Source organism: Hylobates moloch, unplaced genomic scaffold, assembly GCF_009828535.3.
Source record: "Hylobates moloch isolate HMO894 unplaced genomic scaffold, HMol_V3 SCAFFOLD_16, whole genome shotgun sequence".
NCBI classification, from domain to species: Eukaryota; Metazoa; Chordata; class Mammalia; order Primates; family Hylobatidae; genus Hylobates; species Hylobates moloch.
The window spans coordinates 50,557,221-50,584,974 of NW_026652291.1; the positions used below are offsets into that span (position 1 = coordinate 50,557,221).

The 27,754-nt window shown below is 38.9% G+C and overlaps 1 protein-coding gene across 4 annotated transcripts in view; it reads left to right on the plus strand.

Annotated features, from left to right (window-relative positions):
* Nucleotides 1-27,754, plus strand: part of WDHD1 (WD repeat and HMG-box DNA binding protein 1) — an 88,584-nt gene that overhangs the window by 18,614 nt on the left and 42,216 nt on the right. For all 4 annotated transcript variants that reach the window (XM_032134924.2, XM_058429803.1, XM_058429802.1 and 1 more), the window contains 10 exons: nucleotides 161-211; nucleotides 1,154-1,249; nucleotides 6,314-6,406; nucleotides 7,505-7,611; nucleotides 7,851-7,992; nucleotides 12,960-13,170; nucleotides 17,558-17,745; nucleotides 20,059-20,243; nucleotides 22,179-22,420; nucleotides 24,691-24,828. In XM_032134924.2, coding sequence (XP_031990815.1) covers nucleotides 161-211; nucleotides 1,154-1,249; nucleotides 6,314-6,406; nucleotides 7,505-7,611; nucleotides 7,851-7,992; nucleotides 12,960-13,170; nucleotides 17,558-17,745; nucleotides 20,059-20,243; nucleotides 22,179-22,420; nucleotides 24,691-24,828 — 1,453 coding nt within the window. The remainder of the gene's footprint in view (nucleotides 1-160; nucleotides 212-1,153; nucleotides 1,250-6,313; nucleotides 6,407-7,504; nucleotides 7,612-7,850; nucleotides 7,993-12,959; nucleotides 13,171-17,557; nucleotides 17,746-20,058; nucleotides 20,244-22,178; nucleotides 22,421-24,690; nucleotides 24,829-27,754) is intronic.

Consider the following 27,754-nt stretch of genomic DNA (forward strand, 5'->3'; position numbering starts at 1 on the left):
TCTGCTAACTCTAACTTTTCAACCTTTGTTTTATTCAGTAAGAGAGTTAGCAGGAAATTCACCCTGTTGATAAAAGGGCTTTTTGATTTAATTAATTGAACCACTTTCCATGTAGTATTATGGCTATGACTATAGAGAAATGTATTGTTTATTCCTGCAGGCATCAGCTAGTTGTGATGGATCTGTCAGAGTGTGGCAAATTTCAGATCAGGTAAACTCAGCGATTTAAATTTAAAGTTTTTTGCCCATTTCTGTAATAAATTGTTATATGTTGTATTACTGGGCCAAATTAATAATTGCTTTTCTTTGGAATTTGTTTCTTTGGTACCATTAAATACTATTTTTGTGATCAAAGTCCACAGTATTCTAGTGCCAAATAAATATGTTGAAGACTAATTGCATTTTTACCTAATCACGAGGGGAATGATAATCTTATATTTAACTTTTTAAGTTTTGTAAATGAAGGGAATAAATTCAGTTATTTTATATTTACAACGTAATGACCATGCGTTGGGCCTTGGGTTAGATGGTTGGGGATAAAAAATTATGGGTCACACTTGATTTGGAGAGTCACATATACAATTTATTCAAATGCAGCCTAATAAAGGTTTTAAAGGAGGTACGAAATAAGGTGTTCTCCAGATTGACAGAGGGAACAGTTAAGTCTGCCCAAGGCAATCAGAGATGGCTTGGCATTTCTAGAGAGAATATGAATGTAATTGACTAGAGAAATATCCTCCACAAATATGCCTTAATATCCACAGTTCCTTCCCTTCATTCTTGAGCTATTTAAAAGAAGTGACTTTGACACTTTAACATTTTATAGTAGACCTTTGAAGTTTTATTTTTGTAGTCATTCTAAGAATTTCACATATTGGGGTTTTGTGTATGTGTGTATGATTATTCAATAAGTATATCATTTGTTTATTCTGCACAGAAAGTACTCTAGTTATTTAAGATTTGTACTCTTCATACCTTTGAAGGACTTAAAGCAGTTGAGGTATATCAGGTATTATTATAATTAAGGTGCATTAAGTTGCATTTTTCTGAGATACATATTAATTTGAAGAAACCTTTAAATATATTCAGTTCTGCATATATTTTGGGGGGGAATTTTCATAAAGGAAAGAAATTTTCTTTTTTTACCAATTAGACATGTGCTGTTAGTTGGCCACTGCTACAAAAATGCAACGATGTGATAAATGCAAAATCAATCTGCAGACTTGCTTGGCAGCCAAAAAGTGGGAAGGTAAGTGATTCTTATTTTTCTTTTTTTTCTTTTTTTTTTTTTTTTATTAGAGACGGAGTCTCACTCTGTCTCCCACGCTGGAGTGCAGTGGCGTGATCTCGGCTCACTGCAACCTCTGCCTCCCAGGTTCTAGAAATTCTCCTGCCTCAGCCTCCCGAGTAGCTGGGATTACAGGTGCACGCTGCCATGCCTGGCTAATTTTTTGTATTTTTAGTAGAGAGGAGGTTTCATCGTGTTTCCCAGGCTGGTCTCGAACTCCTGAGCTGAGGCAATCCACGTGCCTCGGCCTCCCAAAATGCTAGGATTACAGGCGTGAGCCACCGTGCCTGGCATGATTCTTATTTTTAACCTTCGTTTTATTCAGTCCTTTTCAACTGTGAGTGTAAGAATAATTTTTTTAATTACTTTTTTAAAATTTGGATTATAAATTTTAGAGTACCAAGCCAAATAATTAGTATTGAAATGCTTTAAGAAATATTTGAACTTTTTCAAGATTCATTTTGAAGTATAAGTTTTGCATGAATGAAATAATTTTATCTTTTTCTTCACATTCATGCTTAATGGAACAATTCTGGAGACAGTCTTATTATGTCCAGTCTTACTGTTAGTACCTGACATTTTGGAGGTACTAACTGATACAGTTAGACAACAGAAAGATATAAGAAATTTGAAAGGAAGAAAGAGAATGTTCACTATTTGCAAATGAAATGTTTGTATATGAGTAAATCCCAAGAAAATCAACTGGGGAAGAAAATCATTACTAATAATAAGAAAATTTAGTAAGGTAACTGGAAGCAAAATTGTTTGCATACAGGATTGTTAAATACAGGATTGTTATCCTGTATACAAACAATAGCCATTTAGAAAGCATGTAGGAAAAATAATGCGTTTACTTTTAAATTGAAAAAGGTACAGTAACAGGTTAAATGTACAAGAAATGTGAAAGATCTGTATAAAGAAAATTTTAACATGCTACCAAGAGAAGTAAGACTTGGATGAATAGAAATATATATTCTTAGAAAGGAATTATTTGATATAAATAAAGCTATCAGTTCTTCCCTAAATTAATCTATAGTTTTGATAACATTCACATATAAAACAACAGGCTATGTGTGGTGGCTCACTCCTGTAATCCCAGCACTTTGGGAGGCTGAGGCAGGAGGACCGCTTGAGCTCAGGAGTTTGACACCAGCCTGGGCAACATAACAAGACCTCATCTCCACAAAAAATGAAAATTAGCCAGGTGTGGTGGCATATTCCTGTAGTCCCATCTACTTGGGAGGCTGAGGCAGGAGTATCACTTGAGCCCAGGAGATAAAGGCTGCAGTGGGCTATGATCTTGTCACTGTACTCCAGCCTAGGCAACAGAGCAAAACCCTTCCTCAAAAATAAAATGTCTCATCTGAAGGCTCTAAGGAAAAAAAAAGAAAACAAAATAAAATAAAGTACCAATAAGATGTCTAGGAGGACCGAATTGAGCTGATTCTAAAGCCCATGAGGGCTTTCCGTACTACCCAGAGAAGGGTCCTTATGATGTTGTTCTGGATTCCCATTGTAACTTAAAGGGAAACTTTCACAATGTCTAGAACCTCGATGTCCTGCACATGAAGGAAGAGGATGTCCTTAAGTTCCTTACAGCAGGATCCCACTTAGGTAGCGCCAGCTTTGTCTTCCAGATGGAACAGTACATCTATAAAAGGAAAAGTGTCGGCATCTACATCATAAATCTGAAGAGGACCTGGGAGAAGCTTCTGGGAGCTTGTGCCATTGTTGCTGTTGAAAACCCTGTCAATGTCAGTATCATATCATCCAGGAATACTGGTCTGAGGGCCATGCTAAAGTTTGCTGCTGCCACTGGAGTCACTCCAATTGCCGGCTACTTCACTCTTGGAACTTTCACTAACCAGATCCAGGCAGCCTTTTAGGAGCCACAGCTTCTTATGCTGACTAATCCCAGTGCTGATCACCAGCCTCTCACAGAGGCATCTTATGTTAAACTACGTACCATTGCTCTGTGTCACACAGATTTTCCTCTGTGCCATGTGGACACTACCATCCCATGCAACAACAAGGGAGCTCACTCACTGGGATTGATGTGGTGGATGCCAATCCAGGAAGTTCGCATGCATGGCATCATTTCCTGTGGGAGGTCATGCCTGATCTCTACTTTTACAGAGTTCCAGAAGAGATTGAAAAAGAAGAGCAGCCTGCTGCTATAAAGGCCGTGACCAAGGAGGAATTTTAGGGTGAATGGACTGCTCTGGCTCCTGAGTTCGGTGCTCCTCAACCTGAGGTTGCAGACTGGTCTGATGGTGTGCAGGTGCCCTCTGTGCCTATTTAGCAATTCCCTCCTGAAAACTGGAGTGCTCAGCCTGCCACAGAAGACTGGTCTGCGGCTCCCCACTGCTCAGACCACTGAATGCGTAGAAACAACCACTGAGTGATCTTAAGCTGTTCTTGCACAGCCTCTTAAGCAACATGGAAATAAGGTTGATGAAAAATAAACATTGGGTCGGGCTCGCTGGCTCATGCCCATAATCCCAGCACTTTGGGAGGCTGAGGCAGGTCGATCAGTTGAGGCCACGAGTTCAAGACCAGCCTGGGCAACATGGCGAAACCCTGTCTCTACTAAAAATATAGAAATTAACTGGGCATGGTGGCACATGCCTGTAATCCCAGCTACTTGGGAGTCTTAGGCATAAGAATTACTTGAACCCGGGAGGCGGAGGTTGCAGTGAGCCGAGATCGCAATACTGCACTCTAGCCCAGGTGATAGAGCGAGACTCTATCTCAAAAAAAGAAAATAAACATTGTTTCTAAAAAAAAAAGGGGAAAGTCCATGTGGAAAATGAAAAGTTTTGAAAAAGAAAAGTGATGCAAATAATCTAATTCAATCAGATAATAAAACATAAAGTTATGAGAATTAAAAGTTTGCTATTGAGTTATGAATAGACACATACCTGTTAAAGAGATAAATAGACCCAAATGTATATGGAAAGTTAGTGTATATAAAGGTAGAGAAAAGGAGATTTAGCAAATGCGTTAGCACAAGGATATGAATACCAGGAAGTGGGAATCTTTGAAGCTTTCTTCCACATGATGAGTCTATATATAGGTATTTACTATATTATTATTTCAACTTTTCTATTCTTTTGAAATTTTTCAGGAAATTGATAAAGTAGATAGTATAAAAAGTAAATAGTTTTGCATGATACAAAATATTACAGTCACAGTACAAATGACAAACTGGGGAAGAAAGTTTGAAACAATAAAACAGAGCTAATTTCCATAGTATGCAAAGTATTCTTACAAATCAATAAAAACCCATTAGAAAGATGAGCAAAGACGTGAGCAGACAGTGTACATAAAAAATATACAGTTGGTGGCCGGGCACAGTGGCTCACGCCTATAATCCCAGCACTCTGGGAGGCTGAGGCTGGTGGATCCCCTGAGGTCAGGAGTTCGAGACCAGCCTGGCCAACATGATAAGACCCCGTCTCTACTGAAAATACAAAAATTAGCCAGGCATGGTGGTGTGCACCTGTAGTCCCAGCTACTCGGGAGGCTGAGGCAGGAGAATTGCTTGAACCTGGGAGGCGGAGGTTGCAGTGAGCAGAGATAGCACTCCTCTCCAGCCTGGGCAACTATATATATATAAATATATAGTTTGTTTTTCTTTCTTTTGTGTATATATATGTATATACACAATTGGCTTTTAAAATTATTTTTTCTTTCCTTTTTTTTTTTGAAACATGGTCTCACTCTGTTGCCCAGGCTGGAGTGCAGTGGCATGATCACGATTCACTGCAACCTCTGCCTCCTGGACTCAGTTCATCCTCCCACCTCAGCCCCCCACCCGAGTAGCTGGGACTAGAGGCACGCACCCACAATGGCTAGCTAATTTTTTTATTTTTTGTAGAGACAGGGTCTCATTATGTTGCTCAAGCTAGTCTCAAACTCGTGAGCTCTAGTATCTGCCTGTCTCAGCCTCCCAAAGTGCTGAGATTATAGGCCTGAGCTATCACATCCAGCCCATGTGAACTTTTAACAATGTACATTCTAGATTAAAGTGATAATCGAAATGTAGTATGTATTTTTTTCTTTGCTTACAAAAAAATCTAATTTAAAAATTATTTAAAATAAAGTTTTTATTGTATGTTACTAATCCTTTTTTGGATAATCATGGAAAGAATACACAGTTTTATTTTTTCTACTAATCAGTTTCTTTAGCATAATGCATGAGAAGATACATTTCTTGTTTTTCAAGATATTTGAAGGATTCTGTCTTTATTTTCCTCCAACAAATGGGAGGAATTTTTAAATTAGAAGGGCCTAGATTCCTTAAGAAGTAGTATTGAAGGTCAGGCATGGTGTCTCATGCTGTAATCTCAGCACTTTGGGAGGCTGAGGCAGAAGGATCACTTGAGGCCAGAGTTCAGCATCAGCTTGAGCAACACAGCGAGACCCCATCTCTACAAAAAAAACAGGAAAAAAATTAGTTGGGCTGTAGTCCTAGCTATCTGGGAGGCTGAAGCAGGAGGATCCTTTGACCCCAGGAGTTTGAGGCTCAGTGAGCTATGATCACACCACTGCACTCCAGCCTGGGTGACAGAGCAAGACTCTCTCTTGGGGGAAAAAAGTAATCATATTAAAAGTACTAGTAATTACAAGTTCTCCATTTTTTGGGTGCAAGCAATAGAGTGATCACCTTTATTTTTTTCTCTTCCCATGACAAATTATCACCTATTTTTTGCTTATTGAAATTTTAAATAATGTTCTGAGTTTCGTTAGTTGCCAATTAAAATACAGATTTGTGCCTGGCACAGTGGTGTATGCCTGTAGTCCCAGCTACTTAGGAGGCTGAGCCAGGAAGATCCCTTGAACCCAGGAGTTAGAGACCAACGTGGGCAACATAGTGAGACACCATCTCTTAAAAACAGAAACAATAAAAACTAATTTGCTTTTATGTCTTGTAAATTTATCTGAATGAATTTTGTGGCTTTTTCCCTCTTCAAATTCAATTTAATGTAAACTTTTGTTTAAGTCGCTTATCTTTTCTAATAGTTACTGGCAATTCCTGTGGAAAAATCTGTTAAGCTATATAGAAGAGAATCTTGGAGTCATCAATTTGATCTTTCAGATAATTTCATCTCTCAGGTAGGTTTTATAAAGTGACACTTTCAGTGGGCTATAAGGAGCAGTTAATGCATAGTTTGCCTGAATACAGTTGCCGTTAAATATTATTGGAATGGAAAACAACTCCTGGCTGTTGTATGTGGTCCATCTTCTAACAGCTCATCCTTTCTTCATTTGATCAATAACTGGATACTAAATAGGTCTTTGTTATAAGAAGTCAGATTTAACCCTTGCATAGTATTAGAACAAGTTATTCTAAAATTATCAGTAGTTAGCCTTTATTGTTAAGTGAGTTTCACTGAGACTTGTGATCATGGACTCTGAAATTTTAGAGCAAGAAAGGTTGTTGGTCTGTTTTCTCTTTCTCTTACATGCACAGATATTTACAGTAAGGAAACGTAAGCCCAGTAGGTCAGCAATGGCTTACTAAAGTTCACTTCACTTACTAGTTTTCTTCATCTTGATTGTGAATGCTAAGAGGATGTCTTGAATTGTCTCTCTTTCTAGGATAATAACATTTTTTAGGTTTTGCTTTGAAAATTGTGCCAGTGGCTGGGCACAGTGGCTCATGCCTGTAATCTCAGCACTTTGAGAGGCTGAGGCAGGAGGATTGCTTGAGGCCAGGAATCCGAAACCAACCTGAGCAACAAAAGAAGACTCCATCTCTACAAAAAAAATACTAAAAAATTAGCCAGTTGTGGTGGTACATGCCTGTAGCCCTAGCTACCTGGGAGGCTGAGGCAGGAAGATCGCTTGAGCTTAAGAGTTGAAAGTTGCAGTGAGTAATGATGGTGCCACTGCACTGCAGCCTAGGTGACAGAGCAAGACCCTGACTCTAAAAATAAAATAAAATTGTACCAGTATAATTTTTTCATGATAAAGTAATAGCTGGTAGTGGTACTTGAATGTTATTGAAAAATAAGGTTAGAAAATAAGCAAACTTTGTCTTGTATCAAATATAATTAGAAATAATGTAGAACAGGGATATAAAAATTTGAATTTGGTTGATTGCCCTCCAAATTCTTGAAAAAAGCGAAAAGAAAATTGAATTGGTAATAAAATGAGTATTTAGTTTGAAATTTTACAAAATCATTATTTATTAACTGTTTTTCTTTACAGACCCTCAATATAGTAACCTGGTCTCCCTGTGGGCAATATTTAGCTGCAGGTAGTATTAATGGTCTAATTATAGTTTGGAATGTGGAAACCAAAGACTGCATGGAAAGGTATGATTTAGTGTATCTTTTGTCTCTTCTTTGCTCATCTCTATTAGTTTTGAATTTTTTATTTTGAAACATTTCAAATTTGCCATCAGATTGTCAGAATGAAAATATAATTAAATTTATATTATTTATAAATTATTGTCAAAAGTCATTTATTCTTTCCTAACTAAAATTTACCTAAAGAAATGTACAGTTTATATTTTTCTTGACAGTATTTTTAGAACCTGCTTTTTAATTTGTAGGGTGAAACATGAGAAAGGTTATGCAATTTGTGGTCTGGCATGGCATCCTACTTGTGGTCAAATATCATATACTGATGTGGAAGGAAATCTAGGGCTTCTAGAGAATGTTTGTGACCCCAGTGGAAAGACATCAAGCAGTAAGGTAAAAAGGAGTATGGTACAACAGTTTCTTCAAAATGTTTCTGTGATCATATGGATTTGGAAGACATCACAAACTGCCTTACTTTCTTGGAAAATTACCTTTCATGTTACTGTAGTAGATGCTGAGTAGTAATCTATAGTAAGAAAACTTCTTACTTGTTTAACCTGATGTCTCCCAAGTGTATTTTACTAAGAAACTTTTTTCTCTCCATATAATGCCTTTCCAAGGAATACCTTTCATTAAATACTGTTTTGTATCAGGTCTCAGTTTGGCCTGCAAACTGTTTCTACTCTGAATTAGCCTTAACTCTTAGAACTACCTATACACCTCCTCTGCATAGTCAAGCAGCTTTACTCTTGTTAAGTGAGTTTCACTGAGACTTGTGATCATGGACTCTGAAATTTTAGAGCAAGAAAGGTTGTTGGTCTGTTTTCTCTTTCTCTTACATGCACAGATATTTACAGTAAGGAAACGTAAGCCCAGTAGGTCAGCAATGGCTTACTAAAGTTCACTTCACTTACTAGTTTTCTTCATCTTGATTGTGAATGCTAAGAGGATGTCTTGAATTGTCAAGGTGGCAACTTTAAACAGGCCACCTTGTTTTATACCTTCTTGATTTTGTTCATTATTCGCCCTACCTGGCAGATGTACCTATTTATATTCAAGTCTTAGTTTAGACTTCTGGTTAGATTGCAGACTTAATACATGCATTTATATCTGTCCCTTCGGAAACTCCCACAAAAACTATACTAAAGGCATTTTCTTAAATGCATAATCTCATAAGGTTAAAGGAGACAGTTGAAGGGATGATTATAAAAATAATTTTGAGCCCTGCTGCAGTGGCTCACACCTGTAATCCCAACACTTTGGGAGGATTGCTTGAGCCCAGGAGTTTGAGATCAGCCTGGGCAACATGGTGGGACCCCATCTCCACAAAAAATAAAAAAATAAAAATTAGGCAAGTGTGGTGGTGTGTGCCTGTAGTTTCGTGCTCCTACTCAAGAGGCTGAGGTGGGAGGATCACTAGAGTCCAGGAGGTTGAGGCTACAGCAAGCCGTAATTGTGCCACTGCACTCCAGCCTGGATGACAGTGAGACCCCATCTAAAAAATAAAAAAAAACTGGAGGCTAGAAAATAGAAGGATGATGAGAAACTCACTTCAACTTCTCAAAAAGTTGAATTCTAAAACTGTAGTTTCTGGAAGCTGAGGTGCTACTCAGTTTGCCTCACTGAATCCCCAGAGATTCAGAATTTGGTAGCACTAGGTGCTTCTAAAAGTGGGGCTGAAAACAGGAGAGGTGATTTAATAAGCACGTAGAGTCCTCTAGTCTCAACATCTGTGTTCAAAGCTGGGTACCTGCCCTCCCCCATCTTCACATGCATTCTGGCAGAATGTTGGAGATTTGTTTTTTTTAGAAAAGATGAAATAGACTGTCCTTGGTCTAGGGACACTGGTTACAGTTGAGTGGTCTTGGGTAAGGGGGAAATACTGTGCTGAAAACAGAGGATTAAATGAAAGATTAGATACTTGAATGTTGAAATGACCATCTCCCTTCTGCTAGGTTCCCAGAACATTGTCAGCCAGTCTTATGCGTTTCAGGCAGGAGATTGGAAAAATCATCTTTGGGGAATTTGTCTAAGAGAAAAGATGTAAAGAGAGAGTTTCTTAACTCTAGGGAAAACAAAAAGTTGTAAAAGAAAGGAAAAGTGATCATAATATACTATATGTATAAAAAGATAGGAATAATGCCAACCACTTGGGGTTATTGGGAGGATTAAGTGAATTATATATAGTTAGAACAGTGTCTAGCACACTTCATAGGTTTGGCATACTTTATAAGTGTTGGCTATTATTTTTATTATTCAGCCATGAATAGCATTTACATGATCTTAATAAGCTAAATACTGTATATTGATTGAACCACAAGGAGGATATATCTATCTATATTGGGAGAATTGGGGTCGGAGAATAGTGTACATGCAAGCATGGCGGTTGGGGTGGTTGTGAAAGGGTACCAGATCCTCATCTTCCATAAATGGAAGTTAATAGGATCTATTAAACACAGTGATTAAAAGTGAAAAAAAATTCTACTAGAATATGATTTACAGGTATGGAAGAAGTAGCAAAGAAACAACAAAAAGAGCTGGAAAGATTTATTCTGTAGAGAAGTAAGTTGGGGCTGTGGAGAGGGCTGTTTTCATAGCATGCCTTGTAAAACTGCCCAACTAATATGTATGTATGTGTAACATTGGTAAAAACAAAAAGTGAATTAAGAAAAAAAAATTTGGCTGGGCACGGTGGCTCACGGCTGTAATCCCAGCACTTTGGGAGGCCGAGGCCAGTGGATCACCTGAGGTCAAGAGTTCAAGACCAGCCTGGCCAACATGACGAAACCCCGTCTCTACTAAAAATACAAAAATTAGCTGGGCTAATTTCACACCTGTGAACATTTTATCGCCTTCATCATAAATATGAGGCACAGTCCCCCATTAAAAAATTTTTTTTTCTTTGAGACAAAGTCTCCTTCTGTTGCCCAGGCTGGAGTGCAATGGTGGCTCCCCGCAACCTCCGCCTCCTGGGTTGAAGCGATTCTCTTGCCTCAGCCTCCCAAGTAGCTAGGATAACAGGCACCCACCACCACGCCCAGCTAATTTTTTGTATTTTTAGTAGAGATGGGGTTTCACCATGTTGGCCAGGCTGGTCTTGAATTCCTGACCTCAAGTGATCCACCCGCCGTGGCCCAAAGTGCTAGAATTACAGGCATGGGCTGCCGCGCCTGGCCTCCCCATTTTTTTTTTTCTTTTTTTTGAGACAGAGTTTCGCTCTCGTTGCCCATGCTGAAGTGCAATGGCCCGATCTCAGCTCACTGCAACCTCCGCTTCCCGGGTTCAAGTGATTCTCCTGCCTCAGCCTCCTGAGTAGCTGGGATTACAGGCTTGTGCCACCACGCCTGGCTAATTTTTGCATTTTTAGTAGAGACAGGGTTTCACTGTGTTAGCCAGGATGGTCTCGATCTCCTGACCTGGTGATCTGCCCACCTCGGCCTCCCAAAGTGCTGGGATTACAGGCATGAGCCACCATGCCCGGCCTCCCCATTTTTTTTAATAAGAAAATCCAAAAACAGTTTTTTGTCAGCTTGAGTACATAAACTTTTAGGACTATAAATGGAATGGTTAAATATCTTCTTATAGCACTTAGTTATTAATTTACTCATATCAAGTATTTTTCAATGTGTGGATTTAGAAACACTTTTTCATCTCATTTTATTAAACATCAGTTTTCAGAGCACAATTATGTTTACTTCCATTTAAAAGGTTTATGAGGATCTGGGTACGGTGTCTAATGCCTACAATCCCATCACTTTTGGAGGCCGAGGTGGATTTACCACCTGAGGTCAGGAGTTCAAGAACAGCCTGGCCAACATGGTGAAACCCCGTCTCTACTGAAAATACAAAAATTAGCCAGGTATGGTTGTGTAGGCCTGTAAACCCAGGTACTCAAGGAGGCTGAGGCAGAAGAATCACTTGAGCCTGGGAGACGGAGTTTGCAGTGAGCCAAGATCACCTCACTGCACTCCAGCCTGGGTGACAGGGTGAGACTCTGTGTCAAAAAAAAAAAAAAAAAAATGCTGGGCGCTGTGGCTCACGTCTGTAATCCCAGCACTTTGGGAGTCCGAGGCGGGTGGATCACGAGGTCAAGAGATCGAGACCATCCTGGCCAACATGGTGAAACCCCATCTGTACTAAAAATACAAAAATTAGCTGGGCCCAGTGGCATGCGCCTGTAGTCCCAGCTACTTGGGAGACTGAGGCAGGAGAATCGCTTGAACCCGGGAGGCAGAGGTTGCAGTGAGCCGAGGTAGGAGGGTCACCCGAACCTGGAAGGTCAGGGCTGCAGTGAGCCATGATCTCACCACTGCACTCCAGCCTGGCGACAGAGTGAGACTCCACTCTGTCAAAAAATAAATAAATAAATAAATAAATGAAAATAAAAGGTTTATGATATAATACTTTTTAATCTGTTAATGGTGTTCTCATTAGACTTTTATGCCAAACTATAAATTTCCATTGGCTTAACATTTGTACAGTTTTTATTCATCCTATAGGAGTAACTTGGGATCTTTGCAGTGTATTTGGTTACCATTTCACTTTTTAAAATGATCTAAAAATTTATTTATTTTGAGACAGGGTCTCACTCTGTCACCCAGGCTGGAGTGCAGTGGTGAGATCATGGCTCACTGCAGCCCTGACCTTCCAGGTTCGGGTGACCCTCCTACCTCAGCCTCCCAGGTAGCTGGGACTATAGACACATGCCACCATGCTTGGCTAATTTTTTGTGGAGATGAGGTTTCATCATGTTTTCCAGGCTGGTCTCGAACTCCTGAGCTCAAGCCATCCACCTGCTTCGGCTTCCCAAAGTGCTGAGATTACAGGTGTGAGCCACCATGCCAGGGCTTCATGTAGAATTTCTTTGCCTTCTTTGTTTTTCTATTGGTTCTATCACTTTATTTTTATGAGTATCAAAACACTAACTTTAACTGAGATAATATAAAGAAAATGTGTCTTATGCAGTATCTTGTTCAAAATAAAAGTAAATGAGAGACTGTCTTACAATATGAGAGACTTTATAGGGACTTTATCATATTAATGTGACTTCTCTTCTGGGGAATGACTTCTGAGGAATAAAATCTTATTTTATATTTTGGCATATACAGTATTTGTTTACATGTCAGTCCCTATACTCCCATCGCATCCGCAGATTACAAGACATTTGAAATAAGGACTGGGTCTTATTGTGTAAATATAAATACAATTCTCATAAATACATTTACTAATTATTCTTATCTGTTCAGTGAGTTTGCTGCTTGGTAGAATTTATAGGTGCATATTAAAAGTTTACCTTTTTAGTAATTGAGTTTTTCTAAATCATTCACTTTTACTTTATAATTTGTATTAATTTGTTCAAGGTATCTAGCAGAGTGGAAAAGGATTACAATGATCTTTTTGATGGAGATGATATGAGTAATGCTGGTGATTTTCTAAATGACAATGCAGTCGAGGTCCCTTCTTTTTCAAAAGGGATTATAAATGATGATGAGGATGATGAAGACCTCATGATGGCTTCAGGTCGTCCTAGACAGCGAAGTCACATCCTAGAAGATGATGAAAACTCAGTTGGTAAGAATTTGACTTTGTGCATGTGATTACCCTGTTGATTAATATTTTGGATTTTTTATTAACACTATTAAAGTCATTATTGAATTTGTAGAATGTAGCTAAAGTGGTGCTTAGAGAAAACTTTATAGCATTAAATGACTTTGTTAAAAAAGGTTTCAAATCTATAATCCAAGCTTCTGCTATGGCAGACTAGAAAAAGAGAAAACTAAACCCCAAGCAAATAGAAGGAAGGAAATAATACAGAGCAAAATTCAATAAAATTGACAACAGAAAACCTATAGAGAAAGTCAACGAGACCAAAAGCTGGTTCTTTGAAAAGATCAATGAGGCCGGGCACGGTGGCTCACGTCTATAATCCCAGCACTTTGGGAGGCTGAAATGGGCAGATCACTTGAGGTCAGGAGTTCAAGACCAGCCTGGCCAACATGGTGAAACCCTGTCTCTACAAAAATACAAAAATTAGCTGGATGTGGTGGCGCATGCCTGTAATCCCAGCTACTCAGGAGACTGAGGCAGGAGACTGAAGCAGGAGACTCACTTGAACTCAGGAGGTGGAGGTTGCAGTGAGCCGAGATTGCGTCACTGCACGCCAGCCTGGGCAACAGAGCAAGACTCCATCTCAAAAGAAAAGAAAAGATCAATAAAATTAATAAATATCTACCGTGGTTGATCAATAAAGAGAAGACACAAATTACTAACATAGAGAATGAAAGAGAGGTGGGCTATCACTATGGATCTGTTGATTTGTGCTATCCAATATGTAGTAGCCACTAGCCACATGTAGCTGTTGAGCACTTGAAATGTGGTTAGTTCAAATTGAGATATATTATGAGTGCAACCGGATTTTTTTTTTTTTTTTTTGAGGCAGAGTCTCACACTGTCACCCAGGCTGGAGTGCGGTGGTGTGATTTTGGCTCACTGCAACCTCCGCCTCCTGGATTCAAGTGATTCTTGTGCCTCAGCCTCCTGAGTAGCTGGGATTACAAGCGTGCACCACCATGCCTGGCTAATTTTTGTATTTTTAGTAGAGATAGGGTTTCACCATGGAGTGCAACCAGATTTTGAAGACAATACGAAAAAAAGAATGTAAAAATCTTGGGAAATTTTTTATATTGAGTACATGTTGAAATGATAATATATCTTTTAAATGCACTATATTATTAAAATTATGGCTGTTTCTATTTACTTTTTAAACACAGCTATTAGAAAATTTAAAATTACAGCTGTAACTCACAATATATGTCTGTATGGCAGTGCTACTATTAATATCAAAGGCATAATGGCAATATTATGAATAACTTTGTGCCCATAAATTTAACAACTTAAATAGACGAATTTTCTGAAAGACACAAAGTACCACTGCTAACTCAAGAAGTAATAGATAACCTGAATAGTATTGTATCTATTAAAAAAATTGAGATTGTAATTTAAAATCTTCAAATAGAGTGCTTATTGTAACAACTTACATGCTACAATAACACTTGAACATTATCAAGTAAAATGCCAATGTGCAGTGCTATGTTGTCCTGTTTAAAGTCATACAGAGTTTATAGAACAGCAGTCCTCAAATGTTTTGGTCTCAGTAGCCTTTATACTCTAAAAAATTTTGAGGACCCTTCTGAGAGCATTTATTTATATAGAGTTACATCTATTGTCATTTGCATATTAGAAATAAAAATTCAGAAATTTAAAAATATTTATTCACTTAAAAATAACATTAATAAACTCATGTAAACATGAATAGTACTTTTTTATTAAAAACAAAAAAAAATTAGTGAGAACAGTGGCATTGCAATCTTTGTAATGTCTGTCATAGAGGACAGCTGGATTCTCTCATCTGCTTTTCTGGATTAAGTCTATTGCCATACATTGTTTTTGTTTGAAGTGTATAAAGAAAATTTGGCCTCACGTAAATAAGTAATTTGAAAAGGGAGAGAAGTATTTTAAGAAATCTTTTAATGGCACATTCAATTAATTGTGGATATTCTTTGATGTTGCACCAAGACTCAGAAGATGATCGTTTCCTAAAGATTACTTGCAAAGTGTAATCTGAAAACTTTGATGAACTCTTACAGCTCTGTTATGTTAAAATTCATTGGTCTGATGGTGGCTCACACCTGTAATCCCAGCACTTTGGGAGGCCCAGGCAGGATGATTGCTTGAGGCCAGGAGATCAAGACCAGCCAGGACAACACAGTGAGACCTCCTCTCTACAAAAAACTTTAAAAATTAGCCAAGTGTGGTGACGTGTGCCTGTAGTCCCACCTACTTGGGAGGCTGAGGTAGGAGGATCTCTTGAGCCTGAGAGGTCGAGGCTGCAGTGAGCCATGATTGCAACAGTGGGCTCCAGGCAGGGCAACAGAACAAGACCCTGTCTCAGAAAAAAACAAAACAAAATCAAAAAATTCATTGGTCTGACTTGAATGTTGAATGGATTTTTTAAAATCATGTTTAATTTTGTAGCATATGAATTGATAATATCGGTTCACTGAAGTTTATAGATCTTCTTTATATTGACACTCCATTATCTAATATAAATTATTTATTTTTGTTTTAAATATGTTGTTTTTAATTAATTTTTGTTTTTAGAGATAGCATCTTGCTCTGTCACCTAGCCTGGAGTGCAGTGGTATCATCACACCTCATTATTACCTTGAACTCCTGGGCTCAAGCAGTTCTCCCACTCAGCCTTCCAGGTAGCTAGGACTACAGATGCATGCCACCATGCCCATCTAATTTTTTCTTTTTTATAGAGATGGAATCTTGCTTTGTTGCCCAGGCTGGTCTTGAAATCCTGGCCTCAAGTGATATTCCCTCCCCAGCCTCCCAAAGTGCTGGAATTAGAAGCGTGAGTCACAGCACCTGGCTATAAATTATATCTGCTAGTGTTGTTTCCAATCTCATCAGCAGTTTCTAAGTATTAGAAAGTCGTGAAGCTCATAATGACAAATAGAAGCTTTCCAATATCTTAATTTTTAATTGAAAGCTCAAATTTCTTTTTTTTATTTTTTGAGAGGGAGTCTTGCTCTGTCACCCAGCCTAGAGTGCAGTGGCATGATCTCGGTTCACTGCAACCTCTGCCCTCTGGGTACAAGTGATTTCTCCTGCCTCAGCCTCCCGAGTAGGTGGGATTATAGGTGCCCGCCACCATGCCTGGCTAATTTTTGTATTTTAGTAGAGACGGGGTTTCACTACGTAGGTCAATCTGGTCTCCTGACCTCAAATGATCTACCCACCTTGGCCTCCCAAAGTGCTGGGATTACAAGCGTGAGCCACTGTGCCCAGCTCTTTTTTTTTGAGATGGAGTCTCCTGGGTTCAAGCGATTCTCCTGTCTCAGCCTCCCGAGTAGCTGGGATTACAGGCATGTGCCACCATGCCTGGCTAATTTTTGTATTTTCAGTAGAGACAGGGTTTTACCATGTTGGCCAGGCTGGTCAACGAGGAACTGCCGACCTTAAGTGATCTGCCCGCCTCGGCCTCCCAAAGTGCTGGGATTACAGGTGTGAGCCACCACGCCTGGCCTGAAAGCTCAAATGTTATCACTGGCAACAAATTCTGCCAGTTATTTTTTCTTAATTGACAGGCTCGCTTCATTCATTTACAAGAAAATGTTTGCCAAAGATCCAATTCTGCATAACCATAGTTTATCTGGCATTTGTTTTTTAAGTAAAAGTAGCGTTCTATGAAAAAAAATCACTTAGTTCAGCTTACAATCCAAACAATTGCATAAGTGCTTTTTTTTTTTTTTGAGACGGAGTCTCGCTCAGTCGCCCAGGCTGGAGTGCAGTGGCGCGATCTCGGCTCACTGCAAGCTCCGCCTCCCGGGTTCACGCCATTCTCCTGCCTCAGCCTCTCCAAGTAGCTGGGACTACAGGCGCCCGCCACCACGCCCGGCTAATTTTTTGTATTTTTAGTAGAGACAGGGTTTCACTGTGGTCTCGATCTCCTGACCTCGTGATCCGCCCGCCTCGGCCTCCCAAAGTGCTGGGATTACAAGCGTGAGCCACCGTGCCCGGCCCATAAGTGCTTTTTTTCAAGACAACCATCACACTTCTCATTTAAGCACACAGAACTTTAAAAAAAAATCTGTATAAGCGTCAAGATTTAATAAAATTAATATTTTTACTGCAAGTGAGTAGTGGTTAACAATGCAGTAACGACTAATACAATTAGGTGCCACTGCCTTGATTGGTGCTAAGGCACAAGGAATTTTACCCACCATTGCTTTTGCACCATCACTGCATCTCTTTAACACAGTGAAAGAGGCAAATAGCATGTCAGTGTCATTGAATATGAATGAAAAAGTTACTAGATTCCATAATGCTTTCCTTTTTCCAAATTCATTGGTATTCGTGATTCCCTTAATTGTGATCCTTTGTGTTGTAGATATTTCAATGCTGAAAACTGGTTCTAGTCTTCTCAAAGAGGAGGAGGAAGATGGTCAAGAAGGCAGCATTCACAATCTACCACTTGTAACATCCCAAAGGCCATTTTATGATGGACCCATGCCAACTCCCCAGCAAAAGCCATTTCAGTCAGGTTCTACACCCTTGCATCTCACTCACAGATTCATGGTAAGACTTGGATCTACACTTAACTTCTTAGTAGGTTTTCAGCACTTTTTTCTTACTATAGTTAATTTTTTTGGATAAAACATATTTTTTAAAACTTTGATTAAGTAGCCTGGAGCACTTTGGTTGATTACAGTTTTGTGGTTGGTTTATTTTATGGTTAGCTCACAGTTTTAATCTTATTGAAATGACATTAAATAAAATTCTGCTTTCCAAAATGACATTAAATGAACATAAGTAAATATTACTATCTTGCAGTAATTCTTGGCAATACTTTCAAACCTTATTCTTCGTAGTCATTGTTATATAGAAGATTATACTGACTCCAAAACACTAGTAAGGAGGTGCTTTCTTAGAAGGCAACTACTGCCGGGCGCGGTGGCTCATGCTTGTAATCCCAGCACTTTGGGAGGCCGAGGCGGGCAGATCACGAGGTCAGGAGATCGAGACCACGATGAAACCCCGTCTCTACTAAAAATACAAAAAAAAAAAAAATTAGCCGGGCGTGGTGGTGGGCGCCTGTAGTCCCAGCTATTCGGAGAGGCTGAGGCAGGAGAATGGCGTGAACCCGGGAGACGGAGCTTGCAGTGAGCCGAGATTGCACCACTGCACTCCAGCCTGGGCGACAGAGCGAGACTCCGTCTCAAAAAAAAAAAAAAAGAAAGCAACTAAACTACTAGTATAATATATAAGAAGGTGGTAAGTACTATGGGGGGAAAAAGTCTGCCCCTTTTCTTCACTCCACCACCCACCAGAATGTAAGCTACACAAGGATAAAGATTTTTGTTTTGTTTACTGATATGTTCTTAGGATTTGGAACAAGGTATGATACAGTACACATTAAATATATATTTCATGAATAGACAAAATGAATGTATTGGCTTTTTGCCTTAGGTTTGAGTTCTTTTTTGTTTGTTTGTTTTTGAGATGGAGTCTCGCTCTGTTGCCCAGGCTGGAGTGCAGTGGTGCGATCTCGGCTCACTGCAAGCTCTGCCTCCCAGGTTCACGCCATTCTCCTGCCTCAGCCTCCCGAGCAGCTGGGACGACAGGCGCCCAGCACCACGCCCAGCTAATTTTTGTATTTTTAGTAGAGACGAGATTTCACCGTGTTAGCCAGGATGGTCTCGATCTCCTGGCCTCGTGATCCGCCCTCCTTGACTTCCCAAAGTGCTGGGATTACAGGCATGAGCCACTGCGCCTGGCCTGAGTTCTTAAAAAGTTTAGTATTTCTATGTTGGTTATATGACGTTTTCCACTCTGAGGATTTTGCCTTTTTTAAAGTATAGGCCTGGCATAAATTTGAAGAGTATAGGCCTGGCATAAATTTTTATGTAAAGATTAAGGGTGGTGATTAATATTAATAAAACTTTTTATTGCTATCAGTAGTCATCAAGTCATAGGTCTTAATTTTTTTTATTAGTGTCAATATTTTATTTATAGTTAAATAAAATATTGGCACTAATTTTATTAGAAACTCTAGGGCCTAGTGTGAGCCTATAATGGACATCAGTGGAAGATAAGTTTTCCAAGTGGTATCAATTTATGTTGCCACTGCCGGGTGTGGTGGCTCACGCCTATAATCCCAGCACTTTGGGAGGCCAAGGTGGGTGGGTCACTTGAGGGTAGGAGTTGGAGACCAGCCTGGCCAACATGGTGAAACACCCTATCTCTACTAAAAAAATACAGAAATTAGCTGGACCTGGTGGCATGCACCTGTAACCACAGCTACACAGGAGGCTGAGGGAGGAGAATCGCTTGAATCCAGGAGGCAGAGGTTGTGGTGAGCCGAGATCATGCCACTGCACTCCAGCTTGGGTGACAGAGCAAAACTCTGTCTCCAAAAAAAAAAAAAAAAATTATGTTTTCATAAAATGTATGTATTTATTTTATCATAGAATAACTAGTTAGAACAGGAAAAAAGTCTGTTGTTATTTGCATTCATATTTGTAAGAAAACTCAATTTTTGAAATGTTTCTTTTGAGAAATTTAATGGTTTGGTTGTTCAAAGGACAACTGTAATGTACTTTTAAAGTAACAGTCATGTAATTTATTTTTAAATATTATTAAATACTCCATTTGCTAATTAGTAAGTATATATGTATCTTATTCTCACCAAGGAAATAATAAGTAATTGTAGCTCTGGTATTATAACTCCTGTCAGAAACTATTTAGAGATAGATGAGATGTAGTAGCTCCCCAAACCTAAATCTTAATACAAATTTAATTGTAATATTTGTTAATTTGTACTACTGTGGCTTACTGATTCTAGGAGCTTCAGTTTTTCTCAGACTTATACTTAATCTTACCTGTTTGTAGGTGTGGAACTCTATTGGAATTATTCGCTGCTATAATGATGAGCAGGACAATGCCATAGATGTGGAGTTCCATGATACCTCCATACACCATGCAACACACTTATCAAACACTTTGAATTATACAATAGCAGATCTTTCCCACGAAGCTATTTTGTTGGCATGTGAAAGCACTGATGAACTAGCAAGGTAAACTCAAGATTATTAGGAAGAATTTGGCACTGTTAAGCTGTTAGATACAGTTGTTGAAATTAAAGACAAAAGGTTAATAAAACAAAATTTATTTTTTGTAATATGAAATTTCAGAAGAGTTTGGTACAAACACCAGCACACCCAAAATACCTCAGAGCACATGTCTGTTTTTGCCATAATGATTCCCTCATTACATGCTCTAACTACATAGCAAAATGACATGGCATGGTTAGTAATGCAAGAGATGGGATTTTTTTTTTATATTGTTAAGTACCTTTTTTTTTTACTATTATAAGAGTAATATACATTCATTGTAAAGAAAAAAAAACCCGTATACAGTATAGAAGTTTCAGAAAATGAAAACTCCTCCCAGAATTCTACTCTCAGATATAACTGCTATTAACAATTTGATATGTATCCTTCCAGATTTCTTTCTATTTGAACCTCCCTTATTTTAATTTACTTTATTGAGATGTAATTTACTTACAATAAAATGCACCCGTTTGCTGAGTTGACAAAGGTGTATATACACAGATAACCCCTGCCACAATCAAAATACGGAATGTTCTTTATCACCCGAAAATGTTTTCTTATATTTCTTTGCAGTTAGTTCAACTCTAGCCTTGGCCAACTATTAGTCTAGATTTTTGTCACTATGTCTTTATCATCCAAAAATGTTTTCTTATATCCCTTTGCAGTTAATTCAGCCCGAGCCTTGGCCAACTATTAATCTACGTTTTTGTCACGATGGATTAGATTTAAAATCTCTCTTCGAGAAAGGAAAAAAAAAACAGAAAAACAAACCAAAAAATGTACTAGTCACTCCTTTGCTTTTTCTACTTAATATTTTTTGGATGTTTACATGTTTTGATAAGTAGATAGGTAAATAAATAGGTAGATAGATGTCAAGAAAAAAATTATGATGGGAAAGCAGTGGGTGCAGAATGTTTTTCTTTTTAAAAGAAAAGAAGCCGGGCGCGGTGGCTCACGCTTGTAATCCCAGCACTTTGGGAGGCCAAGGCGGGCGGATCACAAGGTCACGAGATCAAGACCACGGTGAAACCCCGTCTCTACTAAAAATACAAAAAATTCGCAGGGCGTGGTGGCAGGCGCCTGTAGTCCCAGCTACTCGGAGAGGCTGAGGCAGGAGAATGGCGTGAACCCGGGAGGCAGAGCTTGCAGTGAGCCGAGATCGCGCCACTGCACTCCAGCCTGGGCGACAAAGCGAGACTCCGTCTCAAAAAAAAAAAAAAGAAAAGAAAAGAAAATATTTTTTCAGCTTTTTGTTAATCAAGAGATTGCCCTCTCTTGATCCCTTCTTCAGCTGATTATAGTACTGATACACTTCATGGATTTTACTATCTTCTGTGTGACTTGAAATTTGTATCCTTCAGGCTGGGCACGGTGGCTCAAGCCTGTAATCCCGGCACTTTGGGAGGCCGAGGCAGACAGATGACCTGAGGTCAAGAGTTTGAGACCAGCCTGACCAACATGGTGAAACTGTGTCTCTATTAAAAATGCAAAAATTAACCAGGTGCGGTGGCACCCACCTGTAGTCCCAGCTACTCAGGAGGCTGAGGCAAGAGACAGGAGAATTGCTTGAACCCAGGAGGTGGAGGTTGCAGTGAGCAGAGATCACGCCACTGTACTCCAGCCTGGGTGACAGAGCAAAACTCCATTTCAAAAAAAAAAAAAAATTTGTATTTAATATAACTTACATATATGTATGTGCAAAGAAAAAAGGCTGGAAATATATCAATATAGTTCATTTTAAGGGTATTTCATAATTACTTTTTTAAAGCAACTTCTTATACTAGCATATAGGAAGTAAACTATTTGGTTTTGTTGAATATCATGATTACTTATATATATATATATATATGTAAATATCATATGAAAGTTTCATTGTTTCTGTCTTGTTTTAATTTTTAGCAAGCTTCACTGCCTGCACTTTAGTTCTTGGGATTCAAGCAAAGAGTGGATAATAGACTTGCCTCAGAATGAGGACATTGAAGCCATATGTCTTGGTCAAGGATGGGCTGCTGCCGCTACTAGTGCCCTGCTTCTTCGATTGTTTACTATTGGAGGGGTTCAAAAAGAGGTGTTCAGCCTTGCTGGACCTGTGGTGTCAATGGCAGGACATGGAGAACAGCTTTTCATTGTTTATCACAGAGGTAGATTTTTTTCAGTCTTTTATGACTTGAAGTAAAATGGAAATTACTTGAGCTTTTTTGCTGTTTTTGTTACTCCTTTTGTCTTGGATTATATACTTCCTTTTGAATCAGTGTAATCTTTAAATGTAGAGAATTTTGTTGTGTTCACTAGCAGCAATAAAAATGAAAATGTTTTCTTAATAGAACTGTATTATAGAGAGAATTCCAAGGTGGAATTTGGTTAATTACTTCCATGTCTAAATCTTACCATTTGGCAAGCACGACCAGAGAACTTTCAGCGTTGAAATTCCACAAAAATAATTCCTAGTAGGAAGGGCCAAAGCAACTGTGAATATGACACTTTTTAAAAGCTGCGGCCTCCTTTTTCCTCCCCTCATGTCTTTCTTCAGTCCTCATCACTATGCTAAGACTGGTCTTATCAAGGTAACTGATAATCTCTGTGTTTTTTTAAAAAAATAATTCCATTGAAAATACCTTCTTCTCATGACTTCTGTGACATCATACTTTCAATATTTTTCCTCACTGGCAGCTCCCTTTTTACTTTTTTGTTGGCTCTACCTTTTAGCTGAAGTGTATCCCCTTTTTCTTTACTACTCTCTAGGTCAGGGTCTTTCAGTCTTTTTGTCTGCTTTGCCACAGTAAGAAATAGATTCATAGATTCTGGACCAGGTGTGGTGGCTCACACCTGTAATCTTAGCACTTTGGGAGGCGAGGCGGGAGGGTTGCTTTAGCCCAGGAATTCAAGACAAGCCTGGATAACAATAGCAAGCCCCTGTTTCTGTTTTAAAAAAGAAAAACAGAAGAAAAGAAATATATTCTATGTAACTGTTCTGTAAATATCTGCAAATGTAACTGAAATAAAAGTCTCCTGGACAATATTTACTCTGATTTCAGTTTAAATTTTTTTATTTCATTTTTTAAAATGCTAGTTGCAAATTAAAATTGATTCCATGACTCATAGGTCAAAAAATGCAGTTTGAGAAACCACCCTGGGGAATTTTATCATAACCCATGGCTTTAAATGCATCTATCTCAGTGTCTATGACTTTTAAGTTGATAGCACCAACCCTACCCTTTCCTTGTGTCTCCAGACTTACACATCCAGTTGCCCACTTGAAATCTATTCAGAGTTTGGACAGACATTTCAGACTTAATTTGCTCACAACAAACACTGATTTTTTTTCCTTCCAGGCTTTCTTCGTACGTAGTTTCCCCATCTTAGTAAGTGGCTTACTAACAATCTAGTGGCTGAAGCCAAAAATCTAAAAACAACCTCGATTCTTCTCTTTCCATTTCCCCTGCATCAACTCCAACAGTAAAATTATATCATCAGGTCAGTTCTATGGAATAACACCTTCTAAATTTGTCTCTTTTCATTTCTTCTGCTAATACAACCTAGATGTCATCTTTTGGACTGTCATAGTAGCCTCCTAACTAGTCTTTTAGCTTCAGTTCTTGCCTTCCACAGTCCATTCTCCACACAGCAGCCTAGGTGATCTTTTAAAAATATAGATCACGCTCCTCTTCTCAAATCCCTCTGACTTTCCTTCACTTTTATAATCAAAGTCAAACTTCTGATAGCTGTCAAGGTGATCTACTGATCCCGTGTAATCTGACCTTTGCCTGCCTCTCCAACCTCATCTCTTACCGTTGTTTCTCATTACCATGTTCTGGCCATACTGCCTCTTTGTGTTCTTCGAGCCCTCGATTCTTCCTACCTTAGGACTTTGCATTAGCTGTTCCCTCCATCCACTTTCGTGTTCCTTCCCCTAATGTTTGCGTGGCAGGCTCCAGCTTGCAGTTCATGTCTCAGCTTAAACTTTACTTTCTGAGAGGCCACTTTTGACTAACCAGTCCAACAAACCACTCTGACATTCTGTATCACATTGTTTTAACTTTGTGATAACTTTTTTTGTTCATTTTGTGTTTTTTAATTTGTCTTCTACCTGAAATTTGAATTTAATAAGAGCAGTGACTTTGTTTATTGCTGTAGCCCCCGTATCTAGGCCAATGCTGGTGTGTAGTAAGCTCTCTGTAAATGTCTTGAGTGAATAAATGCCCATTTATAAGGACTTTATGTGAAGAGTCCATGTAACATCTTACTGTGTTTCTAATACCTGAATGATGCCTCACTTAGATGGGTTATTCATAAAAAGTAGTGCTAGTCAGTCTAGTAATTTACCACGAAATCAATTCACAGAAAATAATTTAGACTGCATTATAGTTGGATAACCTTTGACGCCTGATTTATATTTACATTTTCTCATTAGGTACAGGATTTGATGGGGATCAGTGCCTTGGAGTTCAACTGCTAGAGCTGGGGAAAAAGAAAAAACAAATTTTGCATGGTGACCCTCTTCCTCTTACAAGGAAATCCTACCTTTCATGGATTGGGTTTTCAGCTGAAGGCAAGATAAATTTGTTTAAAAAAAACAAGTATAATATAAAGTGTTAGATATTCTTCAAGAAGAAAATTATTTCATTGTTTTATTCCTAATTAATTTAAGAATAAATTATCTTTATTTTATATTTTAAATTTCTATTTTAATATGTTGGCAGAAGTGGGAGCTGCAATCTTTAGGCAAGGTAGCCATTGTTTTATGTATGAGATCTTTTTATTTTTATGTTCTTTTAAAACAGGGTCTGGCTCTGTTGTCCAGGCTGGAGTGTAGTGGCATGATCTCAGCTCACTGCAACCTCCACCTCCTGGGCTTAAGCCATCTTCCTACCTCAGCCTCCTTAGTAGCTGGGACTACAGGCGTGTGCCACCATACCTAGCTAATTTTTGTATTTTTGGTAGAGACAGGGTTTTGCCATGTTGCCCAGGCTGGTCTCAAAACCCTTAGGAGCAAGTGATCCACCCACCTTGGCCTCCTAAAGTGCTGGGATTACAGGCATGAGCCACTGCACGCAGCTAAGATCTCTCTTCATGAGAATTCTCATTAGAAAACTTATAAAGAGGGAAATATATTTTTCTGAAAGTTTATTAAATAGCAAGGAGGTGATACAAATCAATAATAAGTTGTGTCTTTTCCAGCAGATCATACACAAAACTTAGAATTTTCTAGAGCTTCACTGTTTACTACAATAACTAGTATGTGTATCTGTTGAGCACCTGAAATATGGCTGAGATGTGCTTGTTATGTATAAAATACTCTCTGGATTTTGAAGACTTAGCATGAAAAAAATATAAAAATCAACAATTTTTTTACGTTGATTACATGTTAAATGATAATATTTGAGATATCTTTGATGAAATAAAATGTATTATTAACATTAACTTCATCCTTTTTTTCTTTTAAAAAAATTTTTTTTTTGGCTGGGCATGGTGGCTCATGCCTGTAATCCCAGCAGTCTGGGAGGCTGAGGCAGGAGGATCGCTTGAGTCCAGGAGTTTAAGACCAGACTGGGCAACATAGCGAGATCCCATCTCTATTTATTTATTTATTTATTTTTTTTTTTTTAAGGAATAAATTAGGAGTCTTGCTCTGTTGCCCAGGCTGGAGTGCAATGATGTGATCTCAGCTTACTGCAACCTCTGCCTGCCGGGTTCAAGCAATTCTCCTGCTTCAGACTTCTGAGTAGCTGGGATTACAGGCTTGCATCACCACACCCGGCTAATTTTTGTATTTTTAATAGAGACAGGGTTTTACCATGCTGGCCAGGCTGGTCTTGAACTCCTGACCTCAGGTGATCCACCCGCCTTGACCTCCTGAAGTGCTGGGATTACAGGCGTGAGCCACCACCCCCAGCCTAAATTTTTTCACTTAACTTTTTTTTGTTGCTCAGATACATGGTATGTAGCCATTTTTCTTTTTTAATGTGGCACTAGGAAATTAAAAATTACACTTGTGGCTCACATGATATTTCTTTTGGTTAAGTGCTATTTTAGACCAAATTCTAGAGGCTTGTGACAGATTATTTGAAAGACACTGAGGAGTACCTTATTTTATTTGTTTTTGTGTTTGTGGTTTTTTTGACGCAGAGTTTCACTCTGTCATCCAGGCTGGACTGCAGTGATGTGATCTCAGATCACTACAACCTCTGTCTTCTGGGTTCAAGTGATTCTCGTACCTCAGCCTCCCGAGTATCTGGGACTACAGGCATGTGCCACCATGCCTGGCTAATTTTGTATTTTTAGTAGAGATGGGGTTTTGCCATGTTGGCTAGGCTGGTTTCGAACTCCTGGCCTCAGGTGATCCACCTGCCTCAGCCTCTCAAAGTGCTGGGATTACAGGAGTGAGCCACTGCACCTGGCCCAGGAGTACCTTATTTTAAATCACCTGTCAACCCTGTCTCATGGGGACTTAAATATTTCTCTTTTTGGAGATTCATGTTCTTCATTTACATTGCTGGAAATTTCACTTTGTCTTTAAAATATCAACCATTTCTAAATGTGTTTTCTGTTAGTCATTCAGGCTTTAATAATATGAACCATTGATAACTTCCATTTGTATAGATTTTTTTCTCCCAAGTACCAATTAGATCCAGACCCTGCGGAAACTAATGTTTGCAGAGTAAGGGGGGTATGAAGCCACAGATAAGAAAAGGGATAATCAGGTAATTTGCCACAGATTTCCTGAGTTGGAAGCAGAATAGGTGGAAAACAAGAATGCTTCCCTGTTTTACTAGGTAAGAATTGCTTACCTAGTAGTTGGGGACAGAATAGTGACAAGGCCAACAAAAAGAAGAGAGAGGAAGAAGAGTACTAAAGATAAATTTCGTAAAGATCACCTTGTATCAGATTTTGGTCATTTTTCTAAATGTTTCTCAAGTGGGAGCCTTCTGATTCATGTTTAATTTTTTACTAAAATTGGCTTTAAAATTATTATCAGCCGGGCGCGGTGGCTCACGCCTGTAATCCCAGCACTTTGGGAGGCTGAGGCGGGTGGATCACGAGGTCAGGAGATTGAGACCATCCTGGCTAACACGGTGAAACCCCATCTCCACTAAAAATACAAAAAAAAAAAAACATTAGCTGGGCGTGGTGGCAGGTGCCTGTAGTCCCAGCTACTCGGGAGGCTGAGGCAGGAGAATGGCTTGAACCCGGGAAGCAGAGCTTGCAGTGAGCCGAGATCGTGCCACTGCACTCCAGCCTGGGTACAGAGCAAGACTCCATCTCGGAAAAAAATATATAAATAAATAAATAAATAAAATTGTTATTATCTTCCAGCAGGTGGCATAGTTTTCACTGAAACTCAGTTTTTTCACTTTATTTGTGTAAATTTTAGTCATATCAAATCCAATTTTTTTTCTGTTTTCAGTTAGGTCTTTATATGGTTAATGAAATTTTACAGTAATAATCTTAGATTATTTGCTTCTGTTTTGTGTTTT